This window comes from Adiantum capillus-veneris, chromosome 26 (assembly GCF_014529385.1).
Source record: "Adiantum capillus-veneris isolate H3 chromosome 26, ASM1452938v2, whole genome shotgun sequence".
NCBI classification, from domain to species: domain Eukaryota; kingdom Viridiplantae; phylum Streptophyta; class Polypodiopsida; order Polypodiales; family Pteridaceae; genus Adiantum; species Adiantum capillus-veneris.
In genome coordinates, this window is record NC_140956.1 from 10,717,126 (window position 1) to 10,735,234 (window position 18,109).

At 44.2% G+C, this 18,109-nt stretch overlaps 1 protein-coding gene across 1 annotated transcript; it reads left to right on the forward strand.

Annotated features, from left to right (window-relative positions):
• Nucleotides 1–60: 60 nt before the first annotated feature.
• LOC147422991 (uncharacterized) lies at nt 61–9,149 on the forward strand. The gene is made up of 3 exons (XM_086501871.1): nt 61–379; nt 493–622; nt 7,243–9,149. The coding sequence occupies exons 1-3, from the start codon at nt 247–249 to the stop codon at nt 8,753–8,755; spliced, it is 1,776 nt and encodes a 591-aa protein (XP_086357997.1). The 5' UTR covers nt 61–246; the 3' UTR covers nt 8,756–9,149.
• The last annotated feature ends 8,960 nt before the right edge of the window (nt 9,150–18,109 follow it).

The window sequence follows — 18,109 nt, forward strand, 5'->3', positions numbered from 1 at the left end:
ACCGGTGCTACCCCGCTTGCGAGAATATGAGCGCATTATATCAAAAGCTCTTGGGAAAGACTCTGGGTGAAGAAAGGTTTTTCTAATCCTAGCTGCTCTGCTTTTGTTTAGAATAGTCGAGGCAGGGCTCCGTGTGTGTGTGTGTCTGCGCGCGCGCGCGCATAGCGTGAGGTGCGCCTAATTCTAATTGGGGGAAATCAAAACGAGTTGAGCTAGAATTAGCTGTGCAATTAACATAAAGCAAAAATGGGTAGAGCGCCTTGCTGCGAGAAGGACTCTGTAAAGAGAGGACCCTGGACGCCCGAGGAGGACGCAAAACTTCTCGCCTGCATTGGCCAGTACGGCACTGGCAGCTGGCGCACCCTCCCCAAGAAAGCTGGTATTCATTTAAAGTTTAAACCCTGCAATTATACTATTCACACAATTTATCTATAATTACTGCTTTACAAGTTTGGTGCGAAATCCGTGAGGCTAGCCTAATTTGTCGCGCAGGCCTGCAGAGGTGCGGCAAGAGCTGCCGCCTCCGATGGACCAATTATCTACGGCCGGACCTCAAGCATGGCCGATTCAGTGAGCAGGAGGAGCAGCTCATTGTCAAGCTGCATGCCGCCCTCGGAAGCAGGTAATTATACGTCCAGCAAGCATTTAACCTACGCAATTCGACACTTGCCATTTTTTTAGCATTTCACTCAACAATTTGGGGTTCGGTAGATTGGCTGATCCTAGCTGCTGCTCCGTACTTCTAAGAACTGTCCACAAATCTCCTCAGCACTAGCTGTATAGGGTATACCAGAATAATTTTTCTGTGAAGTTAAATGTTCCACAAGTGACATTATGATATTCGAGTTTTGTAGCTATGTAATTAGTCTGACAATATAGAATCGAGGGACATTTCATCGGGTTGCTTTATAATCATAATAGATAATAGATGATGATCTTCGCTGCGTTGAGTACGGATGAGCTTAGCGTTGCAGCCAGGCCTTAAATTTGGAGGCCATTTTGGGCGTCATTGGCATTTTGGGCATCAAATGAAGGCTAGAATGGTCGAAACTTTCTTGCTAGGAGCAAGCTGTCATTAGACTCCCAAGTATAAGGAGTAGGGTGTCATATATATATATATATATATATATATATATATATATATAAATAATGTGTTGTAACTTGTGTATTCTTATTATCTCAAGGTTAGATACTTCAAAATACTATGCAATTTTGAATATGAACTCTCTCATGTTTCAAATGTTTATTATGAATGCATGCATGTGTAGAGGTGTCACTTGTTATATTGTAGTGACATAGTATCGTACAATGTTAAGCGTCATTTGAACTGCACAACACAAAAATCGATTGACGCCCAACTTTTATAGGCTGAGTGTAATTTGAAGCTCGATAAATGTAGACTAGGAGTCGTATATATTTAACCAAAATCTAAGGGAGGGAGTGAACTTTAGGGCCTGGTTGCAGCTGCTGGCCCTGGGTATAAGATATTGGGCGAGACAAATTGAGCTTCTTTCTTCATACCAGTAACAAGGCCATTATAAAACTCACGAGTCACGACTGGTACTCGAGTTCTTGCCCGTCCAATGATTTTCCCTTATTACAGAAAACATAACACATGCAGACTGTCGACTTCCTGCACGATACTAATAATGTGTCACAACGTTAGCTCAAATATGCGGTGCAACAGCAAGTTAATGATTACTAGCTCGCGCGTCCCGCCTACCGGCGGGCCTTGCTCGCTCTTACCACCTCACTCTATATGTGTTTGTGTGTATATGCATCTTTATACATCTCTCCATGACACACACACGATCGATACTCACACGATCGACACTTTCTGTCTTTGGCCCCTTTAGACTATTCCTGGTACATTTAACCCCTTTTGCCCAGAGAGAGAGAGAGAGAGAGAGAGAGAGAGAGAGAGAGAGATTACATAAAAGCACATGACTAAAGAGACATATTTCAAAAAAAAAAACAGTTTACATTATTGTCAAGGTTCTGTCGCTACTAATAGTAAGATTCATATACATGGTGATGCAGCTAGCATGGTGGCCTCTCTCTCTCTCTCTCTCTCTCTCTCTCTCTCTCTCTCTCTCTCTCTCTCTCTCTCTCTCTCTTGTGTGTGTGTGTGTGTGTGTGTGTGTGTGTGTGTGTGTGTGTGTGTGGTGATGAGATGGTTGCCCACCATGATGTAGGAGCCACACATTCAGCAAGAAAGGAAAGCCTACATATGATAAAGTTATATCACTACTAATGGTAAGCTTCATAAACATGTTGATGCGGCTAGCATGGTGACTTTCTTCATCATCAAGTAAGGGCAGGGAATCTGTAGGGCAAGGCAATGTGACCACTTTCACAACTTTTATTCATAGCTCTTTAGCTATTGTAACACATGTTGCATAGCTACTCGATTTCCAAAGGAGAAAAAAGAAAGACACATTAAGCAGGGTAGAGCTAGAATGAGCTTGATGTGACATGGGTTAGCAGAGTCACCAACTGCTATGGGACCAGTGAACTCAAGGGGGGACAATTATCCTACCTCTTTCTCTCCCTCCCCTTTCTCTGTTAGTTTTTATGTAGTGTGATCTCTACATTCTCCTTCCCTTTGTGCTCCATTGCCATTGTTGCTCTCAACATTGTGTGTAGGCACCTTGATTCATCTAGCCTCTTCTTACAACACTATGCTGCCTTCAACAGCCTTCGTCTAGGCCCTTTTCGTCCCTTTGTGGACCATTGTACTCCATTTCTATGCTCAAGTGCTCGCACTCCGATATGGATAGTTTTGGTCATCCGATCTCTGCTTAAAGTTGTTGTGTGAGGGTGTTGATGCTACTATCCCACCAGAATCACTACCTATATTGCATGTTCGTGCCCCAAATCTAGCAATCTTGTGGCAAGACATTTCTCCCCAGCCATCTAGGCCTTTAGCCCATAGTGTCTACTTCTAGTGATTGGTACCCTCACCCTAAGTGCTTTATCTGCTCATCTTAATTGAACATGTCCGTCAATGAAACCATCTCCCCTTCTGTCATGTATAACCCTCGCATCTTATCAAAGCTCCTAATTCCATATGCCCTTATCACTCGTTTGTGGACCACTGTACTCCACCTCTATGCTCAATTGATCACACTCTAATCTAGACAATTTTGGTCATTTGATCCCTACGTGTGTGAGGATGTTGATATTGTCCCACCATAATCACTATTTGTATCACATGTCCGTGCCCCAAATCTAGCAGCCTCATCATAGCTGGCAAGATGTTCCTCCTCCACTGTCTACACCTCTAGCCCATGGTGTCCCCTTCTCATGATTGGTATTGTGGCCCTAATTTCTTTATCTACTCATCTTAATTGAGCACGTCCGCTAGTGAATCCACCCCCTTCGTGTCCCAAATAACCCCCACGTTTCCACTCACTACAGTAACAAACATCCCCCCTAGCTCCCTCTCCATCTCAACATTCTCAGTAGCTCGTTGTCAAACTTTGAGCTCCCTCACTTCCCCTGTTGACCACTTTGTGCTGCTCTCTCTTGCCCACGGGCCACAACCCTACCCCATCTGCTAAGTATTGAATGTGGCTTGCTTATTATTAAATTATCACTAAACATTGTTCATTTAAGCATGCTTGCCAAGACAGACTTGAGGTTGCATGCCATGTGCCTTGTGTAGCCATCTTATCGCACGAACATGGGGGCTACCTTCTCACCATCGTTGATTTGGTTTGCACTCCCCATGGACTTACTCGCAAGGTGATAATCAAAGAGGCTAGAAATGAAGTGACCCTTAGTGATTCAAGGTAGTACCAGCCCTCCAGCCCCCTTACATCCGTCTTGGTTGCCACCATTGAGGGTTTGACCAGGCAATGGATTGTCAAGCCACACATGTCCTCTCTCTCTCTCTCTCTCTCTCTCTCTCTCTCTCTCTCTCTCTCTCTCTCTCTCTCATTGAAGCTAGTGTATCTAATGTTCATCTGCTTATAAGTTTCAATCAAGTAGTTTGGACAACATGCTTACCTATAGCGAGATATTATAGCCTTCAACATGCTCGAGCACAACAGAGAAGGAGGAGGAAAAGGATAGGAGAGAGAGAGAGAGAGAGAGAGAGAGAGAGAGATTCGCATGTGAGAATCGCTCTATAGTTAATAGCATTATGACTTCGTTTGGAGTTTACCCTTTAGCTTGCAATTCACGACACGTGTAAAGGAAATTCCTTTTGCTTCACGGGATGTTGTTGTTGTTGCCTTCACACATTAGTGTGGACATTGTACAGGCACCCCCACCTAGCCATGCTCTCTTTTCGTGGTTCCAATTCAATTGTAAAAGCTCTTTTCTAATGTCCACATTCCTTATGAACAGATTGTGGTGCATTAAGTACTCTAGCCATGCTTGTTATTAATATGGGCAGTAGGCAAAGTAATGTTCTCCACTACTGCGAGCGCCAATCACCCTGCAAGGTGCTAAAACTGATAGTATTGGAATGGCGAGTGCTTATGCTGGATCAGTGCAATGTGGCTGGATGAATCTCTGTAGAGCTTGCCAAATTCAAATACTTTTCTTGGTATCCTGAGACCCAACTCTGCTTGCAAGCCAAGCGTGTGTCGACATACCTTGATGAAACGCCAAAGACTGTGCGATGCAGCTCGTCGTGCAGTAACATCCCAACCCATAGATCTACCTTCCTTCATTGCAGCTACCTCCAAGCACTTGCATGCCCTTATCGTATGCTACGACCATGATTTCTTTTGCCCCACAACCCAAAAGCTCTTCTCTGGCGGCCATGAGTACACCATGCATGCTTTTACTTCATCCCCAAGTTTCGAGAAAAGCTAAACGGCTAGTTTCCTTGCCACGATGCATTTATGCATGTTTCAAGGCAAAAGAAAGTGCGTAGGCAGATGGGGGGAGGGGAGGTCTTGCCAACAAAGCAAAGAAGGAAGATATGATATATAGATATTCTCCACCATCCAAAGAAAATGCTCAAATAGGACGACCTCATATGCCAGTAACGTATGGCAAGCCCGCTTCCTTTGATTTAGATTGAATTTCTCCTTCATACACTCTAAAAGTCCCCCCCAGCAACGGGCGATTGATGTGCTCTGTGCAAATTTCAAAGTGTCTCTGCTCGCGGCCAACGTAAATTGCCAAGCCCACAGGTGGGAGCTGGTGGTCATGATTTTGTGCTTCATTGGTGCCACCATTGCCCTCACATGATGATGTTGATGATAGCTTGCATAAGCTCGAGCCCTCCAAGAGCTTCCGACCGCGCGACCCTGCAAGAGCTTGCCACGTCAGCACCTGACGCAGACCTATTATTGACATCTTTGGAGATGGGGAAGCAAGGGAGACTTGCTAAAGTCTATTATGGGTCTGTGTTAGCTTGCAGTTAACCACATGCCGTAGCCATAGTACCCGATGGGGAAGCAAGGTCGACGATGGGGAAGCATTAGCATTCATGGCGCTGGGGACTGGCCATGGCCGTCATCTGCATGGCCCTGAAAGTCAAACTGCGGGAGTGCAGAGTGGCGACTTGGCGAGGCTTGAGTCGAACACTTTGGTGGCCAAGCAAAGAGAGAGAGAGAGAGAGAGAGAGAGAGAGAGAGAGCATTTGGGGATGCATGACCTTCCTCAGCAAGCGAGAGAGAGAGAGAGAGAGAGAGAGAGAGAGGGGTGATGTCGACCTTGCTCAGTAAAGCGGAGAAGGAACAGGAAAGGAGAGAGAGAGAGAGAGAGAGAGAGAGAGAGAGAGTGCAATAGAGAGAAGTGACTGCTGCTTCCTTTGGAATTTAGCCCTTGGCTTGCAGTTGACGACACGTGTAAAGGACGACTCCTTCCGCCATATTATGTTAGTAGATTTCATTTCTCTCTCTCTCTCTCTCTCACACGACATTGGGCACACATTATATCAGTGATCAGACATACCCCACACAATACCATACATGGTTTATGATTCACCAGTTTGAAATGGTTTGGTCACCTAGGGCGCAACACCGACCTCTTCAAAATGTTAATATATCATTTCATTGCTTTCTCTCTTTTTTAATAATTTTTAATCTCTATTTTCAATTCTCTCTCTCTCTCTCTCTCTCTCTTACACATTAATATGATATTTCATTTCATCTCTCTCTCTCTCTGTGTGTGTGTGTGTGTGTGTGTGTGTGTGTGTGTGGCTGTGCCATCGTGTGGCATTACACTAAGCCCAGGCGGAACTCTGCGCCGCTACTCCCTCCCTCTCTCTCTCTCTCTCTCTCTCTCTCTCTCTCTCTCTCTCTCTCAGGTGTGATGCTGCCATGCTGTAGTGCATCGTTCGATTATTTCAATAGAAAGGAATGTCATGGACCCATGGTCACAACATACACGTGAAGAAGGTGCTTCAGTGACACTCAAAGAATCGACGGTCTTGTTGCCATGATGCATTGAGTGCGAGCTCAGCTGGGCGCTCAAAAGAGCCCACGTCCAGAGCATAGGAAATTGAGGTGATTATAATTTCGTGGACTGCTAGCTGTGGTTGCCACCAGAGCAGAGGAGGCTAGCATGGCGACCTCCGATACCGATCGACAGCCTGACGACCTGATGCCCTCTCTCTTGCTGTCAACACACACGGACACGTGCAAACAAAGAAGAAGCTATGTATATGTTGTGCACAAATGGAGACAGGCGGCTCCCTACCTCAAGATGGAGAAGCCCTCATCCCCTGCCACCGCTTCTCCCCCAGCGCCTCACTCACACACACACACACACACACCACTGTTGTTCACCTACAATGGAGCGCTCTCTCTCTCTCTCTCTCTCTCTCTCTGAGGTTCTCACAGAGATGGCTATGGCTCTCTCTCTCATATCTTCTCACTCACTCACTAGCGATGGAAGTTCATGGAACACTCTCTCTCTCTCTCTCTCTCTCTCTCTCTTCGAAGTGACCGTGAGGCCGCGAGGGAACTATTACCTTGGCTGGAATTGGCTAGAGTAGCGAAGCCTCGACTCCAATCATTAAACGGGGGCGAGCGACGACTGGAGAAGGCTCTGACAACGGCGGCAAATATTTTTTTGTAGTGTAGCCTTCAGGTTGCAGCTCTCGACACGTGTAAAGGGCTCCCCCTTCCGCCATAGTATGTTAGTAGATAGTAGATAAACTTTGAGAGAGAGAGAGAGAGAGAGAGAGAGAGAGAAAGAAAGAGTTGTTTATTCTTCATAGCATTGAAATTTTTTGTTCACTAGAACTAATGAGTGTGATGAAATTGTGGGTGACAGGTGGTCCCTCATAGCTGCACAACTACCAGGGAGAACGGACAACGATGTCAAGAACTACTGGAACACGAGGCTTAAGAAGAAATTGTGCGAGATGGGGATCGATCCCATCACGCACAAGCCCATCTCGCAGCTACTTGCAGATCTCGCAGGAAGCATGACGATACCGAAAGGCAGCGAGATTGCGGAGGCCACCCTGGGCTGCTTCAAGGATGACATGCTCAACGTGCTTATGCGCAGGCGCAGCTCTGACTTTAATACGTCCAGCCACTCCCAATCGACTGTTTCCACTACATCTACGACAACTACAGCTACCCACAATTACAATGTCGACATGTCCTTTGCACCTCTTGATGTAGCTGATCTTCATCATGTGCCCAATAATTTTACATCGACACCAGCCACTGCGCCTAACAACTCCCTCCTAGTTAATGTAGGAACACCCACATTTGGGATTCCTTATGCAACCGAACCCCACCTAATTAATTCTTATGCAACCGATCCCCACCTAATCAATTCTTATGTAGACACTTTGTGCACTGCAGCAAGTTATACGCCACTAGGTTCCAGATCAGCTAAGAAGGTCAGCTCAAATTGCAGCCGCAGTGGTGCTCCTTGTGGGCCCGTAAGCGGCATCCGCTCCGCTGTTGGCGCTGCCATTGCAGCTCATAGTCAGCAAGCTGAAGTTAAACACTCTCTCAATCTCTTGAATAAGTACAAGACAGTCGACAATGCAGTAGGTCCTGAAATAATGGTCCCTACTTTACATTCTTCTCTAGCCGCTGATGAGATGGCACATGATCATCACAACTTCCTATTTAGCAATATAGTGTGTGGTAATGTTGACCCCACCAACAGCCGCTCTAACATGCTTTTGGATCATGCAAGCTACGTGGATTTGAAGGAAGTGCCGGACTTGAATTTGACGCACATGAGTCGTGCAGGCATCCCTGGCCGCCCCGGTCCCTCCACTTATTTGGACGTCATTCCTGCCGCGGCAGCGGATGATCGGGATCACTCACACTTTAATCAAGCAGTAATCAATAATGAAAATGACGTGGGCAACCCAGATAGTATGCAACGAGCTGTATCCGATATGCAGATGATGGCTTCTGAGAACCCTCGAATGTACACGCTCTTATTGCAGCAACAAGAGAAGCATCAGAAAGACGTAGCAGTGGCGCAGCAGCTTGCAGGCAAGGCCGTGGCAGATGATGATGAGGAGAATATTGTCAAACCTCTTAATGTAGTGCTGAGCGTCAACAAGGAAAATATCAATATAGGACGCACTACAAGGAGTAGTCCTACTCGTACTGGCACTGCAGCTACTACCAATTACAATAATATGGAAAAGCGGACCTTGCAATGGAGCCCTGCGAGCTACACAAACAGTGGCAGTAGCTCCAGCAACCTCAGCCTGAGCATGAACCCCCACATCTCCGCTCTCGACAGCGTCCTCACTAGTTCAGACTCCCTCCTTTGGGATCTCTCCGAGTTTGGCTCCATGGTCTCTTAATAATTATATCCAACTATCTCTTCTTCATTTCGCCTTGTATTATAAAACATCCCTCCAATTTGTGTTTTAGGTTTTGGCCCTCAAATAAAAGTCGATCTCATAACCTAATTACTCAACCCTTTACAAAAAAACATTTCCAAAATTTTAAAATACTATCGTATTATATTATATATGCCAGATTATTAGAGTGCATGGGATTGATTGGTTAACTAGTGTCCAAATTTAGAATACTACACATATACATCTTTCTACTGTTTTTCAAGCAAGCAAAGGTACTCCACATGGAGGGGGTTAAATTGTGAAAGAGAAGCTTATTTGATTGATTTGAAGTAAACACCCCCTTAATATATAACCCTATATTGAAAATGTCCCAAAAAAACATTATTCTAACCCTATAATTCCTTTCTATTGTATTTTACCTTCATAAGGCCTTACTTAAGCATGGAACTCTCGCGAGCAATTATGGACCGTTGGATATATGATTTCCTTGTAAGAGGAATCACATTAATGTGTCTGCTATAATCCACTAGAATCACAATCATAATAGAAAACAATGTCGCTACTAATTCCTCTATCTACTACATGTACTCCTACCCTCACTATAAGAGGAAAACTCCAGAACCGCTAGCATTGCCGCGGATTAACAAAGAAAAATAGAAAGAGAAAATATTGTCTGTGCGGCAATAACAACGGCAAAGGACGCGGTAGTGGTTTGGCAATAATATACGCGGTAACATGAGTGGTAATATAGACGCGATTATTACCATGCATATTATCTCGCTTATTATTGCGTATATTACCGCGCATATTATCTTGCATATTACCGTGTATATTATCTCACATATTACCGCGCATATTAAAGCTGTACGGATTTTCAAAAATTAAGATGTTCATCTGGTCCATCCAATTTGGATGGCCCAGATGAGCATCTTTATTGTTGACCTGTATAAAGTTATCTAGTCTATGATTGTCTTCTTCTAGCACATAGTTCACATCAACAAATATTGGTCGCTTCTTCGTAATACTCTTCTCTCACAGGGGAGCTCTATTTATTGTAGGGGGTTTGTATACTCATCTTCGACATTGAAAAGTGAGTCAAATCAACCAGTGATTTGGAAGCTGATGTAGTTGATGATTGACTTAAGAACCTTTGTGCATAATCATAATTATAGTACTAGGAGCACTCTCATAACCTTTAATTAGATAAGCATCGTATTTGAAACTTTGTAGCATTTCCATTGCCATTTACATTGCCATTGTCATGTTTGTGCCGGCATCCATTTGGCATTCTCAATGATTATGCATTCTACTCATTATGACATCTATGATAGGTAGATATAGATATATAGACAAATTATAGATTTAATTATCATCCACAAAGGTCAAATATGACCTGTGAGACCAAAAACAAAACATTACAAAGCTCCTTCGGAATAAAGGGTTTGTTGGATCTTGGGGGCTCCACCTAAAAATATTTAAGTGTAGCACGTGAGTTCACCCAGAGGGGTTTTTTATATACTAAAGATTTAGAGAATTCCATGTACAGAGGGGTTTAAAAATGAAATTTTTTTTAAAAAGTTACAGGTTTATAAAGGAAGATGGATCTTTTAATTCATGATGAAGTGTGTGTGTATAGGGGTTTAAAAAATACCTCTTGAGCGCACGTCACTATAAGAGGAGTTGTCTATAACCGCTAACATTGTCGCAGAAAAACAAAGGAAAAAGGAGAGAAAATTTGCATGGGCAAAAATAACCGCGGCTGTGAACGCGGTAGTGGTTTATGAGCAATAAGCGCGATAATAGTCGCGGCAATATACCCGCTGCTATTATCACAACCTTTGCCGCTGCTATTACCGCGACCTTTGCCACTGCTATTACCGCTAAATGCCAGTTCAAAAATAAAGGTGCTCATTTGGGCCACCCAAATGAGCATCTTTATTTTTTACCTGCATAAAACAATGTCTTCAATAAGAGATCAATTATTTTTTGGAAGAGTATAAAAAATACCAAAGAAATGAAACTGAATTTACTTTACCTTGACAATTAAAAAATGTAGAAGATCAACTATTTAAAAAAGTTACAATAAAAAGTAAATAGTTGTGTATACATTGTGCCACATTGGGACTTTACGAAAGTTTTGACAAAACATTTTTTTATCTAATCCTCGTCGTCGTCTAGAGGCACGTATGTTGGATCACTTTGACTCTACATGAACCCAAACCAAATTAAACAATTATCCACAACTCAAAACAATTGATTGAAAATTACTTGTTTAAACTTACCGCTTGTAGTGGTCCAACCGCTGCGTCGAATTTCTCGCGAGAGATGTGGTTGTTTTCAAACAACCATCGCCAAGTATCAAATTCTGTATGTTGCTCCCGATACTTGACCATCTCTCTGGTTGGTTGAGAGAGAGTGACATTTTCCTAAGTTAGCAATAACAATACCAAATTATCAACTACAATCTTTATAATCAATGATCGACGTTATAATTAAAATAATCTTACATATTTATCATTCCAAGCTCCCTTGCCTCCTGAGCCATAGTGCGTGGGAGTTTGTATTGCACGGGCCTCGCGTTGTTGTCTATATGATGAGCCCGTCGCAGCTTGATCGCTCTTCTCTTGAATTGCCCACTCCCACTCCGCGTCTGCCATGTTGCGAGTACCGTGGTAACTCCTGTCTAGATCTTTGACCTGGTTGGCTGCTGCGCACCGCACACTGGACTGCTTGTTTTTTAGAAATGTCTTTATGTAGCCCTCCAACCATTGTTGTAAAAAATGTTGATCGGGAGAGTTTGGAAATCTAGCTAACAGAGAGTCCTCAATGTACCGTGCATGATCGGGCAGTTGGTCTCTGAACTTTATAAAACAATTCTTATACGTTGAATGTATAAGAATTTGTAGATGGCGTCGAAATGCCCTGTCTTGTCCTGTGCCGAAATCAACCTCCCCGCCATATTTAACCCTGTAGTAGCGTCCATGCGTGTCTGACACGAGTGCGTCAGTATCCTCGTCCTCTGCGTCAGGGACGACACGCTCTGAAAGTGGGGACTCCGTTCCCTCACCACTACCAAAACATGCAAAACCATAAGATTTGCCGCCACTTCGTCTCTCATGACGCTCGCTTCCCTAAGACAAGCGTCGACGCGTGCTGCCAGAGGAAGTCCGTCGACGATGTTCTGGTGAAGCCATGGCGAAGCCAGAGTGGTATGGAGTGGTGTAGGACCCTATGATGCCATGGGAGTAGGACCCTGCGATGGAATAGGAGTAGGACGATAGAAAGGGAGAGTAGAGGGAGGTGCCATCCGTGCGAGGCTCTGTAGGTAAGGAGTCCCTCCCTGACCCCCCCATGGTGTAGTCTGCGGAGAAATGCCGTAGGTCGTAAGCTGTTGTGGAGTGTAGAGGCCAAACAAATCCTCTGTCGAACGGAGGTACTGGTCTCGTAAAGAGATAGCCCGTTGTAAGTCAGGATCTACGACCGGTGCAGGAATCTGAGAAGGGTAGGTGTAGGATGGCCATGCCTGTAAATAACCAAAAAAAAAACCTATGACACTCATGGTTTATGGTTAACTATGTAGTAAAATTATTTATTTCATTGCTTGTTCTCACCGACTCAAGACTCGGGTCCACTGGAGGTGATGTCCACCCCGGGTGGGAGCCCACCTGAGATGTGAACCAACCAAAAGAAGAGCCAGTTGGCTGCTCCTCACCAGTTGGTCTGTCGCCTGCCACCTACATTACAAGAGCAATATAGGATTAAGCTTTCTACCCTACTCACTCCTCTAAATATACGTACACAATTATATTACCACACAAACACGTAGATACATATACATACTAGTAGACCTAAGTAGAGGCTACTAGTGCCAAAGGTCAACTGCACCTCCTTAGATATCATCACAGTCTCAACCATGGTAAAACCAAAGGTACGTTGCGGTAATCCATGCATGACTGGATCAATGACCGCAATGCCACGATTAAAAAAGGACTATACCCAAGAGGAAGCGTCTAACCTTCGGATGCTATGCTCCCGTACTTAGTGCCTACATACATGCATAAACAGATATATATGTTCACACATATATATATGTTAAGGTTGTAAATGTAGCCATCGTTTTGTGTTGGCTACACCTAAATTCAACGTCTAAGTGATCAATTGATCGTAACATTACAATTCTCTCCCAGAGGATATATATATTAGCACAAAAACACGTAGATACATACACATACTAGTAGACCTAAGTAGAGGCTAGTAGTACCAAAGGTCGACTGCACCTCTTTAGATATCATCGCAGTCTCAACCGTGGTAAAACCAAAGGTACATTGCGGTAATCCATGCATGAGTGGATCAATGACCGCAACGCCACGATTAAAAAAGGACTATACCCAAGAGGAAGCATCTAAACTTCGGATGCTATGCTCCCGTACTTAGTGCCTACATACATGTATAAATTCATATATATGTACACACATATATATGTTAAGGTTGTAAATGTAGCCATCGTTTTGTGTAGGCTACACCTATATTCAACATCTAAGTGATCAATTGATCGTAACATTACAATTCTAATGTAATGCAATAAGTAATTCTATTTCTCTCACTCTATCTCTCTCTCTCCATCCCCGAGTCATGTCTGCGCCTCCATGTAAAGCAAGCACTCTCAGAGATGAGTAGCCAAACATGGACGACATCTTCAGCCGAGGCATGGAGGTCTCGGCTAAGGTCATGGTGGCTTTGGACTTGGGCACCACTTTTTCGAGCTTCGTGTACGTCCACAAGAGCGACCCCAGGGACATCCACCATGTCCTAGAATGGCCTCACAAAGTGAGGCAGCCGCTGCATCCCGTTATTGCAAAACATAGATCAGCATGTTTTACAAGTGGAATCCATTGTCTTCTACCTACACCCTCCAAGCTTGGGGATGGGCTACCCTTCGCTTTCTCTCTCTTTCTCTACCTCTTTCCCTCTATCTCCCTCTTTCTCTCCCGCTTTCCCTCTCTCCATCTCTTTCTCTATCTCTCTTTCTTTCTCTACCTCTTTCCCTCTATCTCTCTCTTTCTCTCCCTCTTTCCCTCTCTTTCTCTCTCTCTCTCTCTCTTTCTTTCTCTCCCTCTCTATCTACTCTCTCTCTTTCCCTATCCTTGTCTCCCTCTCTCACTCTATCTCTCCCTCTTTCCATCTCTTCCTCTATCTCTCTCTCTTTCTTTCTCTACCTCTCTATCTCTCTCTTTCTTTCTCTCCCTCTCTCTCTCTCTCTCTCTCTCTCTCTCTCTCTCTCTCTTTCCCTATCTCTATTTCCCTCTATCTCTCCCTCTTTCCCTCTCTCACTCTATCTCTCCCTCTCTTTCTCTCTGTTTTTCTCTCCCTCTTTCCCTCTCTTTCTCTCTCTCTTTCTCTCTCTCTCTTTGTTTCTCTACCTCTATCTCTCTCTTTCTCTCCCTCTTTCCCTCTCTCCATCTCTTTCTTTCTCTCCCTCTCTTTCTCTACCTCTTTCCCTCTATCTCTCTCTTTCTCTCCCTCTCTATCTACTCTCTCTCTTTCCCTATCCCTATTTCCCTCTATCTCTCTCCCTCTTTCCCTCTCTCACTCTATCTCTCCCTCTATCTCTCTCTCTTTCTTTCTCTACCTCTCTTTCTCCCTCTCTATCTCTCTCTTTCTTTCTCTATCTCTCTCTCTCTTTCCCTATCCCTATTTCCCTCTATCTCTCTCTTTCTCTCCCTCTTTCCCTCTCTCACTTTATCTCTCCCTCTTTCCTCTCTCCCTCTCTATCTCTCTATCTCTATCTCTACCTCTCTTTCTCCCTCTTTCTATCTCTTCCTCTCTTTCTCTATCTCTCTTTCTTTCTCTCTATCTCTATTCCTCTCTTTCTCTCCCTCTCTATCTACTCTCTCTCTCTCTCTCTCTCTCTCTCTCTCTTTCTTTCTCCCTCTATTTCTCTCTCTTCCTCTCTTTCTCTATCTCTCTTTCTTTCTCTCTATCTCTATTCCTCTCTTTCACTCCCTATGTATCTACTCTCTCTCTTTCCCTCTCTCACTCTATCTCTCCCTCTTTCCTTCTCTCCCTCTATCTCTCTCTTTCTCCCTCTCTATCTATCTCTTTCTCTTCCTCTTTCTATCTCTTCCTCTCTTTCTCTATCTCTCTTTATTTCTCTCTATCTCTATTCCTCTCTTTGTCTCCATCTTTCCCTCTCTCACTCTATCTCTCCCTCTTTCCCTCTCTCCCTCTATCTCTCTCTTTCTTTCTCTACCTCTCTTTCTCCCTCTCTATCTCTCTCTTTCTTTATCTCCCTCTCTTTCTTTCTCTTTCTCTCTCTCTCTCTTTCCCTATCCCTATTTCCCTCTATCTCTCCTTAGCTCTTTCCCTCTCTCACTCTATCTCTCCCTCTCTTTCTCTTTGTTTTTCTCTCCCTCTCTCTCTCTCTCTCTCTCTCTCTCTCTCTCTCTCTCTCTCTCTCTCTCTCTCTCTCCCTCTCTTTCTCTCCCCTCTTTCTCTCTCTTTCTCTCCCTCTTTCCCTCTCTTTCTTTCTCTCCCTCTCTATCTACTCTCTCTCTTTCCCTATCCCTATTTCCCTCTATCTCTCTCCCTCTATCTCTCTCTCTTTCTTTCTCTACCTCTCTTTCTCCCTCTCTATCTCTCTCTTTCTTTCTCTATCTCTCTCTCTCTTTCCCTATCCCTATTTCCCTCTATCTCTCTCTTTCTCTCCCTCTTTCCCTCTGTCACTCTATCTCTCCCTCTTTCCTCTCTCCCTCTCTATCTCTGCCTCTATCTCTCTCTCTCTCTCTCTATCTCTACCTCTCTTTCTCCCTCTCTATCTCTCTCTTTCTCTCCCTCTTTCTATCTCTTCCTCTCTTTCTCTATCTCTCTTTCTTTCTCTCTATCTCTATTCCTCTCTTTCTCTCCCTCTCTATCTACTCTCTCTCTCTCTCTCTCTCTCTCTCTCTCTCCCTCCCTCTCTCTCTCTCTCTCTCTCTCTCTCTCTCTCTCTCTCTCTCTCTCTCTCTCTCTATATATATATATATCTCTCTCTTCCTCTCTTTCTCTATCTCTCTTTCTTTCTCTCTATCTCTAGTCCTCTCTTTCACTCCCTATGTATCTACTCTCTCTCTTTCCCTCTCTCACTCTATCTCTCCCTCTTTCCTTCTCTCCCTCTATCTCTCTCTTTCTCCCTCTCTATCCATCTCTTTCTCTTCCTCTTTCTATCTCTTCCTCTCTTTCTCTATCTCTCTTTCTTTCTCTCTATCTCTATTCCTCTCTTTGTCTCCATCTTTCCCTCTCTCACTCTATCTCTCCCTCTCTCTCTCTCTCTCTTTCTTTCTCTACCTCTATATCTCTCTTTCTCTCCATCTTTCTATCTCTTCTTGTCTTTCTCTATATCTCTTTCTTTATCTCTATCTCTATTCCTCTCTTTCTCTCCCTCTCTATCTTTCTTTCTTTCTCTCCCTCTTTCCCTAACATGGAATCCCTCTATCCCTATCCCTATCCCTATCTCTTTCCCTCTCTCCCTCTATCTACTCTCTCTCTCTCTCTCTCTCTCTCTCTCTCTCTCTCTCTCTCTCTCACACACACACACACATTAATTCTCTCTCTATTTATCTACCTCTATCCCTCTTTCTTTCTATTGGTGGATACGTCACGACGGACGTCAGGACAGCGAGAACTCACCTAGCAAGAATTGTCAGCTAAGGACAAAGCTCGACCCGCAGGCCCGTGGAGGAAAGCATAGGGTGTCAACCTACACTCGAGCGACTATTGACTACTTCCTACAGAGGTCTCTATTCAATGTCTAAGTTACAACGTATTATAGTGCACAGGAGGAGATTTCCTACAACGCTTCCATGAGCCAAATACCCATTAAACGCTCTTGAAACTCTACAAAACTTCAGGGATATCCTATTAACACCAATAGGCCACTCTCTCTAAGGTCCGTGACCCAAAAACCTACCCAAAAACACCCAGTGCAGAATCACGTAGGATGTCTGACAAGTTTTTGCAGGTCGATGTTTCTAAAAACTAAGGTGCCTAATGTGTAGCTTTACTCAATCCGAACGCGTGGATATGCTGAAATGCGAAAACAGACACCGTTGCTTACCGAATCCCTAGAAATAGCTCGCAGGTTAATCTCGCGAATCCGGGTCGTACACGCGCAATGTGGGTATTGGCGTGTAGCTCTCTTCGAGGGCAGCACACGGCACTTCTCTGTACTCGATTCCGACCACCAGTGTGCGCGTAGCATCAAGATAAGCTCTCACTCTCTCTCATACACAGAATACGCTTCTCACAGACACTTCATAGAATGAACAAGGGTTTTTTTTTATTAAGGTTAAAATTTGGTGTATATACCTTCCAAATACAAAACCTCATGTTCCAAAGTGAAATCCTACTCAGTCTAATGGCAAAAAATAATGTACAAAATTGGAAACTTCTGCAAGCCCCCAGCATTAACAAGTGAAATTACAGGTTTTCTTAATCAGAGAATGACTACATAGGATTTTCTTCTTTTCTCATTTCGCCAGTCTTCAGTTGAGTGTGGCGGCCAGTCTTCAGCTAACACTCCCCCTCTTCTAGCTCATGTCGTCCCCGACATGACAGTAGAGCCGCTGCTTCAGTGGAGGATGTCGCGCATCTTCAAATCAGACTCATATCAGTGCATGTTGGGCCACTAATATTGGGCCGAATATATCTCTATCAATGGTGAAGAAGCTGGTGTAGAAGGCTTCTTCAAAGGCTTGGAGATGGTATGAGGGCAGGAACATTATTCTTTGGTAGAGGGCATGTATCACCTCATGGGAAGGTTGAGCAGACAGTTCATAAGCACATCTATAAGTGTCCTAGAAGAAGAATATGTTGTATGTGGCTTGTCCAGGTTTGAAGACTTCAAAGACTTCCAGAAGTGTTTTACATATCTTTCTAAGCATAATGCAAGAGAGGTCAGGCGAGCCAGTGAACAATTTAATGGAGCCCGTTAGGTTTTCACCATGTATGGCTCACTCATTCTCTCGCCTGCCTCAAGCCTGGCAGCTTCGGGTAGTTGAGCCACGTGGGGTGGCTTCTCTTCAGCAATGCATGTTCCTTCCATGTCCGCATCCTTGGTAGGGGGCAAAAGCTGAGGTCATCTCTGATCATTTTAGGTGCCTCTACCAAATGTACTAAATACTGTGGGTATTTAGTGAGCCATGCCCTCCTCCATTTTGGTTGAGAGTCCACGATGACCTTAACACCTTCTGGTTGTAATATCTTCATGGTACAGTGGCACTATAGGCTCCTCTTTAATCCTCTTGTTGATTGTAGTAGCCTCGTATTTTAGAAGAGGATAGGGGAGAGAGGGTTGTAGCCATTCATGTCGAACGACAT